Source organism: Corythoichthys intestinalis, chromosome 1 (genome assembly GCF_030265065.1).
Source record: "Corythoichthys intestinalis isolate RoL2023-P3 chromosome 1, ASM3026506v1, whole genome shotgun sequence".
NCBI classification, from domain to species: Eukaryota; Metazoa; Chordata; class Actinopteri; order Syngnathiformes; family Syngnathidae; genus Corythoichthys; species Corythoichthys intestinalis.
Window position 1 is genome coordinate 45,415,436 of NC_080395.1, and position 17,812 is coordinate 45,433,247.

Sequence of the window (17,812 nt, forward strand, 5' to 3'; positions counted from 1 at the left end):
CTTTAGGAAACATCATCAGAAAACATAGCATTAACTTTCATTGTTACGCTGACGACACACAACTGTATTTATCAATTAAACCTGAGTAGATCAGGCAAGTGGATAAACTAAGCACCTGCGGCCGAGATATAAATACCTGGATGAGCACTAATTATCTTCTACTTAACCCTGAAAAGACAGAAGTTCTTATAATAGGCCCAAAAAGTGTGAGAGACTCTTTAACTGCCCAGATAGTCACTTTGGACAATGTAAGTGTAGCCTCCAGCACCACAGTTAAAAACCTAGGAGTTCTATTTGACCCAGACTTATCATTTAAAGCTCATATTAAACAAACCTGCAGAACGGCCTTTTTTCACCTACGCAACATAGCCAAACTTAGAAATATTTGATCTAAAAACGATGCAGAAAAATTAATTCACGCGTTCGTTACATCTAAATTGGATTACTGTAACTCCCTACTTGCAGCTTGTCCTAAAAGTTCTCTAAAAGGTCTTCAGCTAGTCCAGAACGCTGCAGCAAGACTTTTAACAGGAACTAATAGAAGAGAGCACATCACCCCTGTGCTCCAGGCCCTTCACTGACTTCCAGTCGAGTTTAGAATTAAATTTAAAATCCTCCTTCTTACATTTAAGACCATTAATGGGTTGGGGCCATCTTATCTCACCGATGTTCTGGTTCCATACCGCCCCAACAGAACACTCCGTTCTCAGAATGCAGGTCTACTGGTAGTTCCCAGGGTTTCTAAAAGTACAGTCAGTGACAGAGCCTTTAGCCACCAAGCTCCTGTTTTATGGAATCAGCTTCCAGCTAGTATTAAAGAAGCTGAGACAGTCTGTACATTTAAGATTAGACTAAAAACGTTCCTATTCGACAAAGCTTATGGTCAGGCTAGTTGAAATTGGACTAGACTCACAGTTCAGTCTAAGCTACACTAGAAGCTATAATGCTGGGGGAAGTACAGCCACTGAGTCCTATCTCCTTTTTCTTATGCTACCTACCACTCGTCTTACTTTATTTCTAGTTTCTAATTTTAATATCTAGTTGACTAGTCTCTTCATCACTAGTCACCCAGTGTCCCCTTTCCCCTCTCCCCTCTGGGGAGGGGCTATTTTTCAGCTGCAGCCTCCTTACTATCCGGACCCCTGGCTGGATGGATGTCCTCGTTGACCCCCCCGTCTCATCTGGCTAGATGGGCCTCTTCTTGTTTCCTTACTCTATTGCATCTTTACAAACTGTAACTCTGTCTGCTAATTCCCATTAGCAGTCCTGGTGCATCCTGTCAATCCGTCCTGGGAGTGGATCTCTCCTGACTGTGGTGCTCCCCAAGCTTTCTCATTTTCTCCCAAAGAGTTTGAGTTTTTCCTTGCCGACATCGAGGGTCTAAGGATAGGGGATGCCCAGGACTTGACCTTTATTTATTTCATCTGCTGTTTCTGACTGTCATATTGCCTCTGGAAAGCCCTTTGAGACAACCTTGTTGTAATATAGTGCTATACAAATAAAATTGAATTGAATTGAATGGGGATGGATGGATGGATGGATGGATGGATGGATGGATGGATGGATGGATGGATGGATGGATGGATGGATGGATGGATGGATGGATGGATGGATGGATGGATGGATGGATGGATGGATGGATGGATGGATGGATGGATGGATGGATGGATGGAACCCTAATTTGAAGATATGTGTTTACTTAACTAGCTGTATTTTTTTTGCAACCATTTTTCATTTATTGACAGGTCAATGTCAGTTTGAGATTAAAGTCAGGGTGAGAATTAGGGCATAATCTGTTTATTTTAGTCTAACAATGTAATTTTAAATCCATTTTGGACTTTGGGATCAGTAACGTTGCCTGGATGTCAGGTTTAGCCAGAGTAGACTTTGCTGCAGAGCTACAAATTAACATATATGTCCCAGTTTGAATTGGCTGGAAAAAGGTAGAACAAGCTAACGTTTATTTCAATAAAAACAGATAATATTGGAAAGACGCAAAGTAGATGATTTGATTATTTGTCTTTAGAAATACACAATAAAACGGTGCATTCCATGTTCTGGCCAGGCTGTGATGGAGGAGGGCAAGTGTAAAACACTCGGTGAAAGGTTTTGACTTCGTTATGCTCTGGGGAAACAAGCCATAAATATTTTATAACGATGTCCAAAGGTATTCAGATATTTTGCCATCAATGTGGGGATCACTACAGAAATTTTATCCATCAACTTTCCTCTTGGAGAAGACATCGTAATATTTATTTCAAATATACCTATTATTTCACTTCGGAATATTGGACCAGTAAATTATGTTTGCCCCATAAATCTATGCAAAATCTTCCAAATAGCTTATGCGTAAACGTTGCGCAACATTGAAGTTTTAGGTCTAGTGCTTATCAAGTGTTGAATATGATTGGCTCTCGCTCCTGGAGCCTCAATTTGATTGGCTATCTGACCTGTCGAGTTTGCGCATGATTGCCAAGTAGAAGGCACTCATGTCATTGGGCTTATCTCTTATCTGCTGATGTAAAGGGGCGTCCAGGCCAGGGGTGATATTATTTTAATTTACGGAATTTCTTCGCGTGCTAAAGTTTATGTTGTTATCCTCGTTCAACCTTTATCACGTTTAGTGCTGTGCGAATTGGGTGGGCCTTTTGAACGGAATTCGTGGCTTTACTTAAGTCAACATTGACGAGTATTTCTTGCAGCAAAACCTAAAATGGGTGAGGAAATTACAGGTAATCCAATAAATGAAGAAAACAGACCTACGGTGAACGGCGAAGAAAACGGCAAAAGCTTAAAAGATGGTGTTAAGTACTACACGTTAGAAGATGTACAACTCCATAACAAGAGCAACGACACATGGCTCATCATTCACGACAAACTATATGATGTCACGAGTTTCCTCGAAGAAGTAAGTGTACCCTTACAAAGTTAATTTTTTTATGTTTGTGACAACCGCGATGTGAGTTAACGTTTGGTACGAGACGACAAATTTCGGCGATGGCTATTTCCTGGAATTCGCCGAGGATTTGGTGTGTCATAAAATGTCGAACGGTGATTGGTCATTCAAACTGCGCATGTGCCCGTTGTTACCAAATAAGGTTACTTTCGGTCATACTTTTCAGGTAAAAGTGCATTTTACTGCAGTAAATGTAATCTAAGGACTTTGAAACTTGATTCATGATTCACCAGATATTTGCGCAAACGTACATTTAATTGAATTACATTATATTACAAATCATTAAAATCTTCATAGACATAAGGATTTTTTTTTAAAGCGGATAAATGAGTTTTATCGACAGTAGATTAAAAACGATGCCTCTATTTACGAAATTAATTGGTTCTGGAATTAGTTTTGTAACCTGAAAATTCCATAAATAGAGACGTGTTTTCCATGTATATGCCCTAATTCGTTCCAAGTACTACTTAAACACATTAAATTTTATAATTGGGGTAAAACTGGAATAAAACAACAGACAAACACATTTGAATCATTCCATATACCTAACATAACCGTTGATATCTGGAATGAAGTAGATAATAGAAAATAATGCAAATAGAGAAAAAAGAAAAATAGTGAGTCAGTGTCCTCTTCTTTCAGGAGATCGAAAATGGCATTGGCTTTGTGGCAGACTAGCATTTCGGTGGTTTTGTCTCAAGTGATTTCCTTTTTCTTTAATCCAGAGAAGTCTCACTATCTCTTCATGAAACTGACTCCTATTGAATGGATGGATAGTCACGCTCTTGAAGGTGTACTGCTTTGATGGCTTTCTTCACTTTCAAGAAAGTGCCTAACGCCTATCCCACCCTTTATGACACAAAAACACAAGGTGACCGGTGCTGTAATGTGCTACTTATATAGTGACCCTGGTGTAGCTTTACAAAAAAAAAAACTCATTGTGAGACAAACACGGCAGGAGACTTGTGCTGTTTTGGCAAAGACGTCAAGCCCACTATAACAACAATGATCGTCGCGCCTGTGCTGTACTGCCACAGCAAAAATGAACTATCAACAACGGGCCAAAAATGAGAGCAGATTCTCATTAGTGAAGCGGGATGGGAAAGATTATTACCAGTAGGGCAGCAAGATTTTATGACGGGACCTTTAAAAACAGGAAGCACATACATATCTTTTACAGCACTGTATTTTTGCCTCTCGTATCCTGAAATTTCTTTTGTAACAAGAGGCCATATTTTCCCGTTGAGGTGTGTCATAACCTGAACATTTCGTTTGTAGACATTTGTAAGTAGAGATACCGTTGTAGTCCAAACTCTTGACTAAACTGTGTTTTTAGCTGCTTCTTAGAAATATACTTTGTGGAGGCTGCTGATTACAGAATCTGAACATGAGGCAAATCTTTCTGTTCAACATTCACTGAATCGTTATCTTATTGTGTGATGGTGCGTTTGTGCATTTAGCATCCAGGAGGTGAGGAGGTGTTGCTGGAGCAGGCTGGTTCGGATGCAACAGAGAGCTTTGAAGATGTGGGTCACTCAACGGACGCCCGAGAGATGCTGCAGCAGTACTACATCGGCGAGCTTCACATGGTAAACTTGAACTACGAATATGTTTTACAGTATTTACTGTCATTCCGTTAAATCTACCCGTCTTTGCAGGATGACAGAAAAAAGGATAAGCCAAAGGTAAGAGTAAAAATCTTGTGGTAAACATTTGGAGTAATAAACCAAACTTTACTTCCCAACGTCTGTTTCTGCAGCTGCCAGATGTAGAATTCCCATCAGGAGGGTCCAGGTCAGTCATCAAAATCTCATTGCAGATTGTTTTTATATTTTTATACCAGTAATTCCCAAAGAGTGGCATGCGGGCAAGTGTTATTTCCTGATGTGTTATGACACCCTCACCATTGAATATTCAACAATGATAATATTCTATACCCATACCCCAGCAACTCCTGGACCACATGGGTGATACCAGCCATCGCCGCGACTGTCATTGGAGTCCTGTATCGGTTCTACATCTCCTCTTGAGTGCCGACTGCACCATTTCTCATTCTTCTCATCTGGAGGCCTTTGACATGTTTGACCAAAACACCTTGCATATTATCCCCTCGAACCGTCTCTATTCTTGACAACAAGAGGAGGGCGGATATTGTTTATCTCCCGTAAAGTCGACATCCACCTACCCCAGCAAACAGGCAGTCGAGGAGACTTTACGGAACTCGTTGCCTCCAGATACTTTGTTATCATTTTGCCTGTTGTAATTGTTGTTTAACTATGCATATGTCTGCTTTTTTTGTCTGATTGGAAAGGATAAGAACACTTTGCTTAGAAGCAAATGGCTGTTTTTTTAAATCTGATCAGCATTGAGACTGAAAATGCCTATTCTTAGTTGCAGTTTATATGGGGAAAAATCTAGTTCCAGACTTGATTGCATTCTTTATAGTCTTATATTTTCCCAGTTTGTTTCACTAGCGCTCTGAAAATGGCGACGTAAATTGCAAATCTAGACTTTATCAAGGGGGAATTTAATATGTACGTAGAGTTGTCTTACTGTTGTCCAGGTTGTATGGCAAAAGTATTTATACTATAACAATTTCAACAAGATAGCAGAATGGGGGTTATTAGCTTGTTTTTCCCATGAAGCCATGTTAACCCAGCCCTTATTGTTAGGCGATTTTTACCGAATTCCTTCTGTCTGCAAACCTCAGAAACACTTATACACGGAAGTGTGGAAAAATATGTTATCTGTTCAGCAAAAGATTCCATGCAATTGTATGATTTTTGTTTTGTTAATTATATCATTAATATAGCATTGTGCACCTGTGCAAATGGATATCCAGTACCTGCCTTTAAAATCTGTTTTACAAAATATGTGCTACAACTTGCACTGTTTAAATCAAAACATAACACTCACAGTTGTATAAATTTCCTATGCTGTTGTATTTTATCTGCCATCTCATGTCATTAAAAGTACCTGATTCAAATAAATTCTGAAAGCAATTAATATTGTTTCTTTCTTTGAAAATGCTGCCACTGACAGTTACAAACATCCAAGCCATTTGATCTGGTGGAGGCTGGCAGCAAATGATCACTATCAGCACTACAAGTGTGAAGGAGTTAAGTATTCATCATGTTAACTATTAAAAGGGAGTATTTCAGTTCTGGCTTTAAAAGACATTTAAGATGGATTAATTGAAATAACTGTTCCCTGCCAGGTAGAGAATTATCACACAATTTAAAATATAACTTCATGTTCTACACATAAAGAAGTAACATACAAATAGAAGGATTGGAAAATCCAATTGCTTGAGTGTTGGAATAATTATGCACACATTGAACATTTATGCTGTTTTATTCAAAACGTAGATTTCAGATTGGATAACTTCTGCCAACCAATCTTCCTTGTCTTGGGCGTTGAAGTCTTTCTGTATTTTAAGTTAATTTGCTTGTCTGATACCACCTTTTCACTCCTCAGCTCCTTCCTCTGGCCCGTCAAAAGGAGATCGGAAACCAATTTAAAGTCAGTGTCCAAGCGTCTGGCTAGCCAAGAGTTGTTAGGACCAAACCAAAGAAAACTTCATAAAGCCTACAGTCCTACATGTGTGTTTTTTTTTGTTTTTTTTTTTTTTTACTAGATACTAGGTGTAAACAAACCTAGCATTTCCTGAATAAAGCGGACATTTGGTGAAGAAAACTAATGCATTTAAAAAAAAAAATTCCATATTGAATACAATATTGGTTCAGCTTAAATATAAAACTACCACCACTTTCTTTCGGTTTGTACAAAATGTTAGAGTGAGTCTATGTCCAATCCGGTCATCCAGAACACTATTTGACAGGTCAGTGGTCACTGAATGATAGATAACCGTCTGTTAGAGTTCAACCCAAAAATCTGGTGGGGTGCCCATATTCGTCCACTTTTGTCAATGGTTCGCAACTTTGCCAAATCGCGTTTTTAATGACCCCCCCCCCCCCCCCCCCCCCCCCCCCCTCCCCATTTTTCAGCCTTTTGTGATAATTTGAGGTAATACAGTATAATCAAACGAGCACAAGTTCAGGTCACACTAATTAAATACGCCATATATGCCATTCTCATTCTGAACACAAGGGGACACTACTAGCTCAATGTGTCGTTCTAAAGACATTATTAAAATGTACTACCAAAAAAAAACCTCAAACGGAGACGACAGGTAACATCGTGTAATGAATGCGTTACAGGCAAAGCTGTCACACATGCTTGAAGTACTAATGCAACACCTTGAGCAGTGTGATAATTCCTCCCTAACCAGATGGTAACTGTATTACTCAGAGACATCGTGAACATAGTGATTTGGGGCCTTGACTACACATTTAACACTATAATGCAGAACAATAATAAAATAATACAGCTATTCAAAAGTTGACACTTTAAACTTGTAACCCTTTATAGAGCAAGTGACTATTTCTGGTAATTAAAAAAAAAAAAAAAATCGACACATCACACCTTTAAAGTGCCTGGGACAGCATAACAAGAATCTTAAATAGCATTATTATGTGAATTAAAATCATATTTTGAGACGATTCGACCATATACAACAATTTGGCAAAGCGCAGATGACGAGAAATTAGTCTTTTGATCTGCCGTTTAGCCTTGCCTGTCATTATAGCACACAAGTGTCCCCAGCTGGATGATGATGTCGGCAGGGTCACGATTTCAGCTGATTTAGAATTCAGCTCAATGAGGGGGAAGATTCAGAACGAGGAAAATGCGACACAGAGCAGCAAAATATCATGGTTGTTTCAATCTCTCTACTCAAATATTTTTACAGGATGTTCTTTTTATCTAAGTATATTTCCCCAATTGCTAAATAAATGGTATGATCATGACAAATAACAGTCTTATGCTAAATGGAATATGAAATATTAAAAATGCATTTGTTTAGTACGACGGGGGGGGGGGGGGGGGGGGGGGATTGCTACATAATGGTCAAAACTGTCGACTTCTTGCACCTCCCGAACAGTATTTTATGCCTCCGGAGTTAGTCCGGATTTTGTCATTTCCCTGCTCTGGCTTCAGAGACGGAGGAAAGAGCGTAAATAAAACAGGAGGCGTGACAGCTAGCTGACATGCTAACCTGAAACGAGCTGCGTTTCCAAGTCCTTTTCTCGCCTTTCGAATACGAAAAATCACACAAAACTACCCCGACTCATGTCACACACGGCGGCAGGGTTGATTGTCTTCAACGATCTGCCAGCCCCCTATTCTGCCAAATTTTGCACCCTTATAATTTTGTTCCCAAAGCTGTTGTGGCAGTGAATAAGCCCTCTTTTACATTCAGTGGGACTCTCAATGTTATCCACAGGTGCTAAATAACAAGTAACATCGTGAAAATCCATGTTCAACACGAATATGGCGTAAATTTATGCTTAACGACACAGCAAAGACGTAAACAGTGAGAGAGCAGTGTGCAGTTGTTGTGTGCAGCTAACATGGCAGGATGTGTCTGAGGAGAACTTTTCTACATGGCCGTCCATGATTGAACATTAGTAAATATTCTTTTATGTAAAGGTTTGTAGTGTTTACTTTGTAACCGCTGTTATTGTGGCTATTTTTAACACAAAGTTGCAATTTCTGATGGGGTGCAAAACAAAATTTGACAGAACACCGGTGGCAAGCAAGTTCCAGCTCGTCGTTCTGATGCGGCCCCAGTGGGCAGGCAGAGAGGGGAGAGAGGGGAATGAACGCCGAAAATAGCGCATTCTCTATGGACAAATCGGCCGACGTCGGAGCGGGGAGCTACTCAGGGCAAAGCCGAGGAAAGCACTATGTGGACGGGCACGCTAAAAGGTCTAAGGGGGGTGTGCGACAAGCCGCCGGTCGTCGGCCATGTGGCCTTCTCTGTCGACAGCGAGTATTGTCACCCACAAAATACAAGCCACCTCCTTATTAAAACGTGTGCCATGATCACAGTATTTGACGTAATACAAAACACGTAGTTTACCACTTCCTCGTCGGTCCAATGGTCCCACAGTTGTCGGACTTGTTTTGGCCATTCTCCACACGGTGAACGGGAACTTTATGAAACCCAAAAGGGTTCACACGCCTCTCCCCGGTGCAGCAACAAAAGCCTGCAGCACAGAGGACTGGCGTGATGCGAAAAAATTAACGAATTGATACGCAAAATCAGCTGAAGCGGCAGCCCTTTTGCATGCTATGTAGCCTGGCACGGCTAGACTGTTCTTCCTGTATTTTTCAAACACTGTGAGGATAGTCTGGGACCCAGCCCATTAACGGCCTCTCGAGCAAGAACAAAATCAACTGTCCAATCAGATTTGTTTATTTGCGTGACGTGTTCTTAACAAGTAACGTCACTCTTCCGCGTCGGAAGTCGTCTCCACAACAACACAGATGACGAACAGAAGAGTCGAGAATTTGTTCCAATCCACAATAAAATGAGTTTTAAATTAATAAAACACATAGACACAAGTCATTGACAACAGGCTGTCTCGCGCTAGCCATGCTAAATAAACTTCTCCGTTCTCCGCTCGGGCCACGCGAGTTGTCGCTTTACCAACTTCACGTCTGCCCGTTGCTGATTGGTCCACTCCGCTGTCTGTTTGCTGTGGCTTGCTCCGCCCTGGAAATTTGATCCGTTCATTGGTCGCCAGACTCTATTGCTGGAACAGCGGTGAGTCTGGTGTACAAGACTACCTGCTATGGCTAATGGCTGTATTGTGAGATGGTGACCCGGGTGACGTCACATTCGCATTCTTCCTCAATCCAGGAAGTCACTCATTTTCATGGCGCGGGATTCAAAAAATTGAATAAATAAATCGATCGCTTCCACACACATCAGAGCGGTCCATTTCATTCAGGAGCATAAAATACCGCGTGAAATATGAAATAAACATGCTTTTAGCTGTCATGGGCACTTTAACTATTTATGAAGCTGGTGGCTATTTTTGACCATTAAGCAATTATAAGGAATTATTATTATTATTATTTTAAATAGTTATTGTATTCTTAAATACAGAAAAGCCCAAAAGTTTGGACACTCCTCATTCAATGCAACAAAAATTAAGGTCCCTACCGCATTGATGAAGCAATAAATTCCACTAATAAACCCTGAAAATGCATACCTGTGAAGTCAAAAACCATTCTAGGGAACTCCGTCTTGAAGCTCATCAAGGGGATGACAAGAGTGTGCAAAAAAGTAATCAGAGCAAAGGATGGCAACTTTAAAGATACTAGAATATTACACGTTTTAGTAACTTTTTTTTTTTGCTAAATACATAATTCCACATGTGTTCATTCATAATTTTATTACCTTCAGACGGAATTTACAATGTAAATAATCAATTTCATTCCAGGTTCAGCCCGACCCAGACAGTCACAACATCATATAGCACATCGTTGTGGATGTGTGAAATAGACCATTGGGAGAATGTTAAATTATTTAAATTAAAATGAATTAAAAAAACACACTGGTTACAGCCTAAAGTTGCTCTAAAATTGACCCCCCACCCAATAATATTTAACCTATTGGATGCCACTGATGGCGACAGACATCCAATTCATTTAAACCGGGAAGACTTGCCGTGAATGCTCATGTTTCAGTGCCATTGATGGCACTAGTTGTCCAATCCATTTTGAGCAGGAGGGTCGAATGAACATTCCGCAGTCAAAATCAGTTAAATGAGTGCCCTATGTGCTGTTGTTTTTTCTTTTTTTTTTTTTTTTTTAAATGTAACTGGTGCATAATACGTTTAAAATATGTTTCTTATTTAGTGTCGTCTTTGTGCTCATCACTTGCCTCCATATCAGCAGGGATGGCCATCCGGATTGATGCCTCGCTGTCAGAGAACACCTGTGGGAGAATACCAAGCTCTCATCTAAGCATCAAAGCCTGTCAATTATTCCAACAAGAGGCAAGTCTGCTAATGCACATCAGTCCTGGGAGACAAGTTGCAGCAAAATTCGCAAATGACTGGAAAAACACTTAGTGACGCGAGAAGACTGTAAAAAAAATACATGATCTTTGAAAAGGTCAACTTCACGGGATACATGCTCGCCATGATTAGTTTTTACACGGAGCAATGTTGAGATGATATTTCCCATTTGCACTCAGGGACCTTATGTTCAGGACACGCCCACGTGAAAAGGAGCATGAAGGATTTTCTAGCCGTTGACAAATATCCCAGGAGTATTATAAAAGCTTTGACAACTGCCTAAAAGCTTCAATACAACAGGACATATTTCCCTGGAAGAAGGTTAGAGGTCATTCAGGAACATTTAAATGCTTTCCTGCTGAGGTACCTTCAGTGTCAATTATTTGTACTGTATTTATATCTAGCTGACCTTCTCCCTGCTATTAGTTGCCAATCAAAAAAAAATTCGCTTTTGAGCCCTTTCATATATCAGATTTTCAGTCGTAATTGTGAGTTTTGTTAAGCATGTGAAAATAATTGCAAAGAAGTACACTTCAGCATTTGAATTTTAACTCATTGACTGTCAATGGTGGTGAGAGATGTCCAATCAATTTGGACTGGGATTGGGAACTGGATTGGACGGATATTCCCCTCAATGGCACTGAAACATGATTATTCTCTGCCAGCCCCTCCCAAATCAAATGGATTAGACGTCTATCACTGTCAGTGGGAGCCCATGAGTTAAATTCAGTGCATTTGCTTTTAATATGTGAGGATCATTTAAAAAAAAAAAAAAAAAAAGATTTTCATATAATTATTGTTTTTATGTGCAAGACATTTTTATTTATCCTTCGGTTGCAGTTGCAAGGCTCAACCTTCCCCCATCAGTTGTTGCTCAGTGTCAGTGAGTCAGCTGTGCAACACGATGGCTGGAGGAGGTGAAAGTCCTGAACTTTTTCCCCCATCGAAGAACATGAAATCGCTGGTCTGGGAATACTTCGGCTACAGAAAAGTTACAGATGGCCACTGCTTACAGGAGGAGGGCCAACCAACATGTAAAACATGTTTGCGGAGGGTGGCTACCGAAGAACCAATACCTTCAATGTGATTTCGCATTAATACAAAATCAAAGTTTAGTTAACTGTCATTAACGTTTCCCAGAAGCTACAAGAGTTAACGCCAACGTGTTTAGTGTGTCTTGCGGTGGTAAATCGTAGTGGGTTTTTCTCTCTCTGGCGACTGTCTGCGTTGAGAAATAGTGTGTGTATAATGTAAACATGATACGACTCGTACACACGCTTTTATGGAAAATGATTCAATTATTTGTGTGCTGATGGTAATAATGTTGAGCTGGGGCTAAGGGTTTAGGCTCACCTAAAGGACTGCATATATTTTAATTTTATTTAGAATATTTGTTTATTTCATTTGTTGTTTTTTAAATTTATTTTCATTTAACATTACATTATACTTCTGTTCCAATTTGCTAAAATGTTTTGAAAAATAATGGAAAAAAGCTTTTTTTTCACCCAGACATCTCTAATACATTTTAGAGCTGTAATTGCAATACTGTGAAACCGTGATATTTCTCTTTTAAGGTTATCTTACTGTCAAAATCTCATACCGGCACATGCCTAGCCCAAAGCATGTTATTTATTTTTCATTCCGCTTATCCTCACGAGGGTCCAAAGCATGTTAATTTTCTTAAAATTTACATTAGTTTTTGTCATCTGTTAGTTATCTGTGTAAACTGCAGTTTACGGTTTCTTTGCAACTACTAACCAACATCCCAGAGTATAATGACTAAAATACCATCTAATCTCACATGTTAAAAAATGCACTGTGTTGTGCATTCAGAGTAGGCAACATGTATCTGGTCCACCATTTCTCCATGTACAGTAAATGTTCAAATGTTAGCAGAATGATGTATGAATCTGACATATGCCCCTTTTTAGGACATTCATATAACGTGTAGCTGTAAACAAGGCAGCAGCACATTGGATCAACTGAGCTGCAATAAGGAAATGGGATCAATAAGAAGAGCACTCAGGTGAATACTAATACCAGATTAAGGTAGATTTCTCCCTCTGATATGGTGTGTTATAAAGCAAATGATGCAGTAAACTCCCAGAAGATGCTGGAGATATTTATCTTGATTTGAAGTTATCAAGAGTAAACTCCATTTGAAAACTATCATAAATCCTGTACTGTTTCACTCCATTTCATTCTTGTTGTTGATGATGCCCATTTTTAACTAGATGTCTGTTGCCAAACAAATGAAGGGGATAATCCAGGATTTTCCATTGGAAAATACATAGCAGTATTTCGAATGTGTATGACTTTTCAACCAAAATGTGATCGCCTTTTTCAAATTTAAAATCATTAAATCATTTTATAAACCGAAAGGATAAAATACAGTTTCACCTCATATAGAGCAACCTCAATGTAATTTAGCGTCAGACCCCCCCCCCCACTATCTTATTTTGTAGAACATTAAACCGCATAACAACAACAAAAAAGCCAGAGAAAGCAAATTTATTCCTCTACAGCAGTGGTTCTTAACCTGGGTTCAATCCTACCCCATGTGTTCGGTAAACTTGCTTGTCTCAGGGATTTGGTAAAAGTTAAGACACAGGGCTTCATTTTCGTGCGATGTCAAAATCTAGACTGCAAGAGGGCATTTTAGACTCAGTTTTTGTAATTTTGTGTACAGGTGCATGCCTGCTCTTTGGAAAGAGGATGGGATGCATTTGAAATGGTAGAAAATATCGCCGACTGGTTTGCACACAACCAAGCGGCTTCATTCCATGTCCTTTAACTGCTAGTCTTTGGGGCCTTTTACATGGTGACGCTGCGACACCAAGACGCAACGATTGTGTTGCAGAATGGCCTCGCCTTTACATGGTGAAAAAGAAGGATGAAAACGCAAAGTTTTGATTCCGGCCTCCAAAGAGGAACGATTTGATTGTGGGGCTTACTCCGCAACCACATACAGTGCCCTCCATAATTATTGGCACCCCTGAAAAGATGTGTTTTTTAGCTTCTAATAATTTTTTTTTTTTTCAAATAATGTGGGACCTTAATGGAAAAAGAGAAAAATCCAACCTTCAATACAAGTGCGTTCATTCAGTGGGGAAAAAAATCCCACATAATGAAAAAATTATTTGACATCAAACAATGTGTGTCACAATTATTAGCACCTCTGGTGTTAATACTTTGTACAACCCCCTTTTGCCAACAAAACAAGGTCTGGGGACTGAGATGGCCATGGGAGGAGCTTGATTTTATGTCTTGTCAACGATTTCTGTGTAGATTTGGCCATATGTTTAGGGTCATTGTCTTGCTGAAAGACCCAGTGACGACCCATCTTCAGCTTTCGGGCAGAGGGCAACAGATTTTGATTTAAAATGTCCTGGTATTTCAAATTATTCATGATGCCATGCACCCTAACAAGGTTCCCAGGGCCCTTGGAAGCGAAACAGCCCCACAGCATCACTGACCCACCCCCATACTTCACAGTGGGTATGAGGTGCTTTTCAGCATGCGCATCTTTCATGGCACGCCAGACCCACTTAGAGTGTTTGTTGCCAAAAAGCTCAATCTATGTCTCACACAAAAATACACACGGTCCCAGGCTTCAACTGGGACCTGCTTTTGGTCAGATGAGACCAAGACCAAGATGAGACCGTGATGCTGTGGGGCTGTTTCGCTTCCAAAGGGCCCAAAAATAGGGCCCAAAGTGTGTGATGCAAGGGCCAAGAATGGCAGACATAACAAAAAAATGAACAGATGTTGGTGCAAAAATATTATGAAAGAAGGGTTATCAGTGATGAAAACAGAAAACGTGAAAATGATTTGCAGTAAATTTTGTTTCACACTGTGGTATTGTTGTGAAATTTATGATTTGTTGTTTGTTCCCTTTGAACACATCCATGTTGTGTACAAATTTAGTGTTGGTAATTTTGTGCACTTTTAAAAAACATTCTCTCGCTATTACAGCAGCCAGTGTCTATCACTTATACTAGGGGTCTGCAACCCAGGTCCTCGAGAGCCGCTACCCAGCTTGATTTCTATGTCTCCCTCCTTAAACACACCTGAATCAAATAATCGGGGTCGTTATCAGGCTCCTGCAGAGCTCGCTGATGAGCTGATCATTTGATTTAGGTGTGTTAAAGGAGGGAGAGACATGGAAAACAAGCTGGATAGCGGCTCTCGAGCACCAGGGTTGGAGACCCCTGACCTATAAACCCCAATCACCAACGTCACACAATCACGTGATTGCTGTATTGTGCCGCCATATTGTCCGTCATTGCGTGTCCGTATTGCCAATGATCGTAGTTTCTAAAGGTGGATTCACTTACAAATTATGGAAGCCCTGGTGCTTTTAGACGCTGTAAACTTATTGGATGAGTTGCATAAAAGCAGTTATTTGGAAAAGCTTCGGTCGATCCAGTCGCCAGATCCATATTTGATGCCCAAATCGATGTTTCCTCCCTTCCGGTCCCGTCCCGTGCGTCAGAGCTCGTCCTGAGACCACTAAATTTCCAGATATAATCCAGTTTATGTCACGATGAGGCGTCGGGTACCCAAAATCGGCACCCGCCCTAATATAAACCAACATTTGGGCAGCTGAGCGTCACCATTGTCACGATTGTAAAATGAAACTTGATCGGTGGTTGGACAACGGGCTGGTGTTGTGACAAATTTTGCAACCCATCAAAAATTGCTACTTTGCGGTTCTGTGCATGCACATAACGTTAAAAATAGCCTCGAATGCAGCGATTCCAAAGTAAACACTTCGAACTTTCTTTAAAGAAATGAATATTTACTTAAGTTTGATCATGGAAAGACATGTAGAAAAGTTCTCAGACATATCCTACCATGTTGGCTGCACACAACTGCACCCCGCTCTCTCACTGTTAACGACTTTGCCGTGTCGTTAAGTATTAATTTACGCCATTTTCATGTTGCACATGTATGTTTATGATGCATCCAGTGTAGTTAGCACCTTTGGATAGTATTGAGGGTCTAAATGAATGTAAAAGGGGGCTTTTTCAGCACCACAAAAGCTCTGGGAGAAAAATTTTATAAGGGAGTAAATTTTGACAGAACACCGCTGTGTGCCGAAAAATAGCCGCCCCGTGTGAAATGTCCCCTCTGACTGGAGCGCTTATTCATAACACTTTATTGAAGTGAAAACATCAAATGTTTTCATGGACGAATTACAGTAATGGATTTACGACTGTAAAATCAGTTTTAAATAATTACACAAAATATTAGTACTGTATTTTAGTAACAAATCGTGGACTTGCCCACATAACCATCTTTGAACAGAAATGTATTTAGTCTACCGGTTTTCACGAGTCACTACCATATCCCAATGACAATCACACAGGTATGACATTTATTAGTTCAAGCAGAGTAAAATAATGGGCCACATATGCACGGTACAAGAAAGTTGTTTCCGTGTGGGCGCTCCCGTCAGGGGGGACATTTCACGCGGGGCGGCTATTTTTCGGCACAACACCTGTTGTTGCGCTCACCTTCTTGCTGCGCGACCGTGGCGACGAGCTTCGTAGTCTCCGTCTGATGATGTTTGCGATCGTGTTTGCATCACGACTATTGTTGTTTCCACTGCTGTCTGACGGCTGTCAACACAAACGCATCATGGACCGAGATAAACAAACCGTGCTGCTTTAGAGATTTGCCCTTTTAACAATGGGCACACAGTAACTACTAAAATGACCGTTTATCTTCTTTGTTACTGCAACCAACCGCCACACATACCTTCACCATTTTGATTAATCAATGTTAACGATTGTCAGGAAGGTTTTTGGGTTCATTTACTAGGCGGTGATTCCTTAGACAAGCAGAAAAACACGCAGTAATAGGAGGAATGTACTTAGCGGTAATATGTAAACACGATGAGCTGACGGACAATATGGCAGCATAAGTCAGGGGGGCGGTGTTGTGACGTGACGTTAATGGGGTCTATACCTTGACACATAACTAAGTTTGCTGAGTAAACATTTTTGGCATGTGAGGTCAACCTCCAAGTTGCTGGCATTTCTCTCCCTCAAATCAAAGTATGGTAACACACCAACACTCAAATCCATTTCTCAAACTTCTTAAAAGCGGTGCTGATTTCAAATTCAAAATGAAGAACCGGCACTATCACCAGAGACTTGTAACTCAATACATCCGTCTTCTCCCGTTTAATACCGTAGTTTACAAACATTAATTTCACAAAAAAAGCTGGTGAAGTCTGTCACATTCCCTTTCAAATATATAATTGCTAAAGATATACTGTATATCTGTGGCAGTGAAAAAGTTAACTTAATATTCAAACGATAGAGTTGTGCACCAGCCATACAGGTGAGCTGATCTCTATTCATATCAAAGCACAGCTGGCTTTCTAATATTTCCTGCACCTTTGGTGCTCATTAAAGACTATCCCATTGTTTCTAGATTATTAAGTGTGTCAGCCCTACAGGTAACTTTCAATGTACTATCAGAACCTATAGGAACTGTAATACACAACTCCTGAATTTATCTTTGTGAGGTAGATGGAAGTCACAACACTTATAATACAAAATAACAAAGCACTCCTTTACGTTCTGTTACCGCAATAAAATCAAACTATTAATACAAGCACTCAAACAGCTTCAAACTCTGCCAAGGCCAAACAAAAATGGAAGAGGGAGGGGTGTTTACAGTTTATTTTGTTGTGCGCAAGATAGTGCTTAATCTACTTTGATTTCCATAAAACGTTGCATTAGGTTGGACCATGGGCCAAGAAAGAAACAATTCGATTTTGGTTTAAGGCCAGTATTTTTCTTTTAGGTTTGCTATGATTATTTTTCTTTTATGTTATCACCATTGTATAATTCACGCAAACTGCACGCATTGCAGTATTTTGTCCGACTAAGCAACTCTCACAGTTCAGAAG

The 17,812-nt window shown here is 40.1% G+C and overlaps 1 protein-coding gene across 1 annotated transcript; it reads left to right on the forward strand.

Annotated features, from left to right (window-relative positions):
• The first annotated feature begins 2,483 nt into the window (after positions 1 to 2,483).
• On the forward strand, positions 2,484 to 5,962 carry LOC130920253 (cytochrome b5). The gene is made up of 5 exons (XM_057843343.1): positions 2,484 to 2,908; positions 4,417 to 4,545; positions 4,615 to 4,641; positions 4,716 to 4,750; positions 4,905 to 5,962. Exons 1-5 carry the CDS (start codon positions 2,714 to 2,716, stop codon positions 4,984 to 4,986), a joined length of 468 nt encoding a protein of 155 aa, XP_057699326.1. The 5' UTR covers positions 2,484 to 2,713; the 3' UTR covers positions 4,987 to 5,962.
• The last annotated feature ends 11,850 nt before the right edge of the window (positions 5,963 to 17,812 follow it).

Excerpts from the sequence above, each read along its gene's own strand:
- LOC130920253 (XM_057843343.1), top strand. The coding sequence starts at position 2,714 with ATGGGTGAGGAAATTACAGGTAATCCAATAAATGAAGAAAACAGACCT. Across the intron at positions 2,909-4,416 it reads TCACGAGTTTCCTCGAAGAA|CATCCAGGAGGTGAGGAGGT; the intron begins GTAAGTGTACCC and ends TTGTGCATTTAG. Across the intron at positions 4,642-4,715 it reads GAAAAAAGGATAAGCCAAAG|CTGCCAGATGTAGAATTCCC; the intron begins GTAAGAGTAAAA and ends CTGTTTCTGCAG.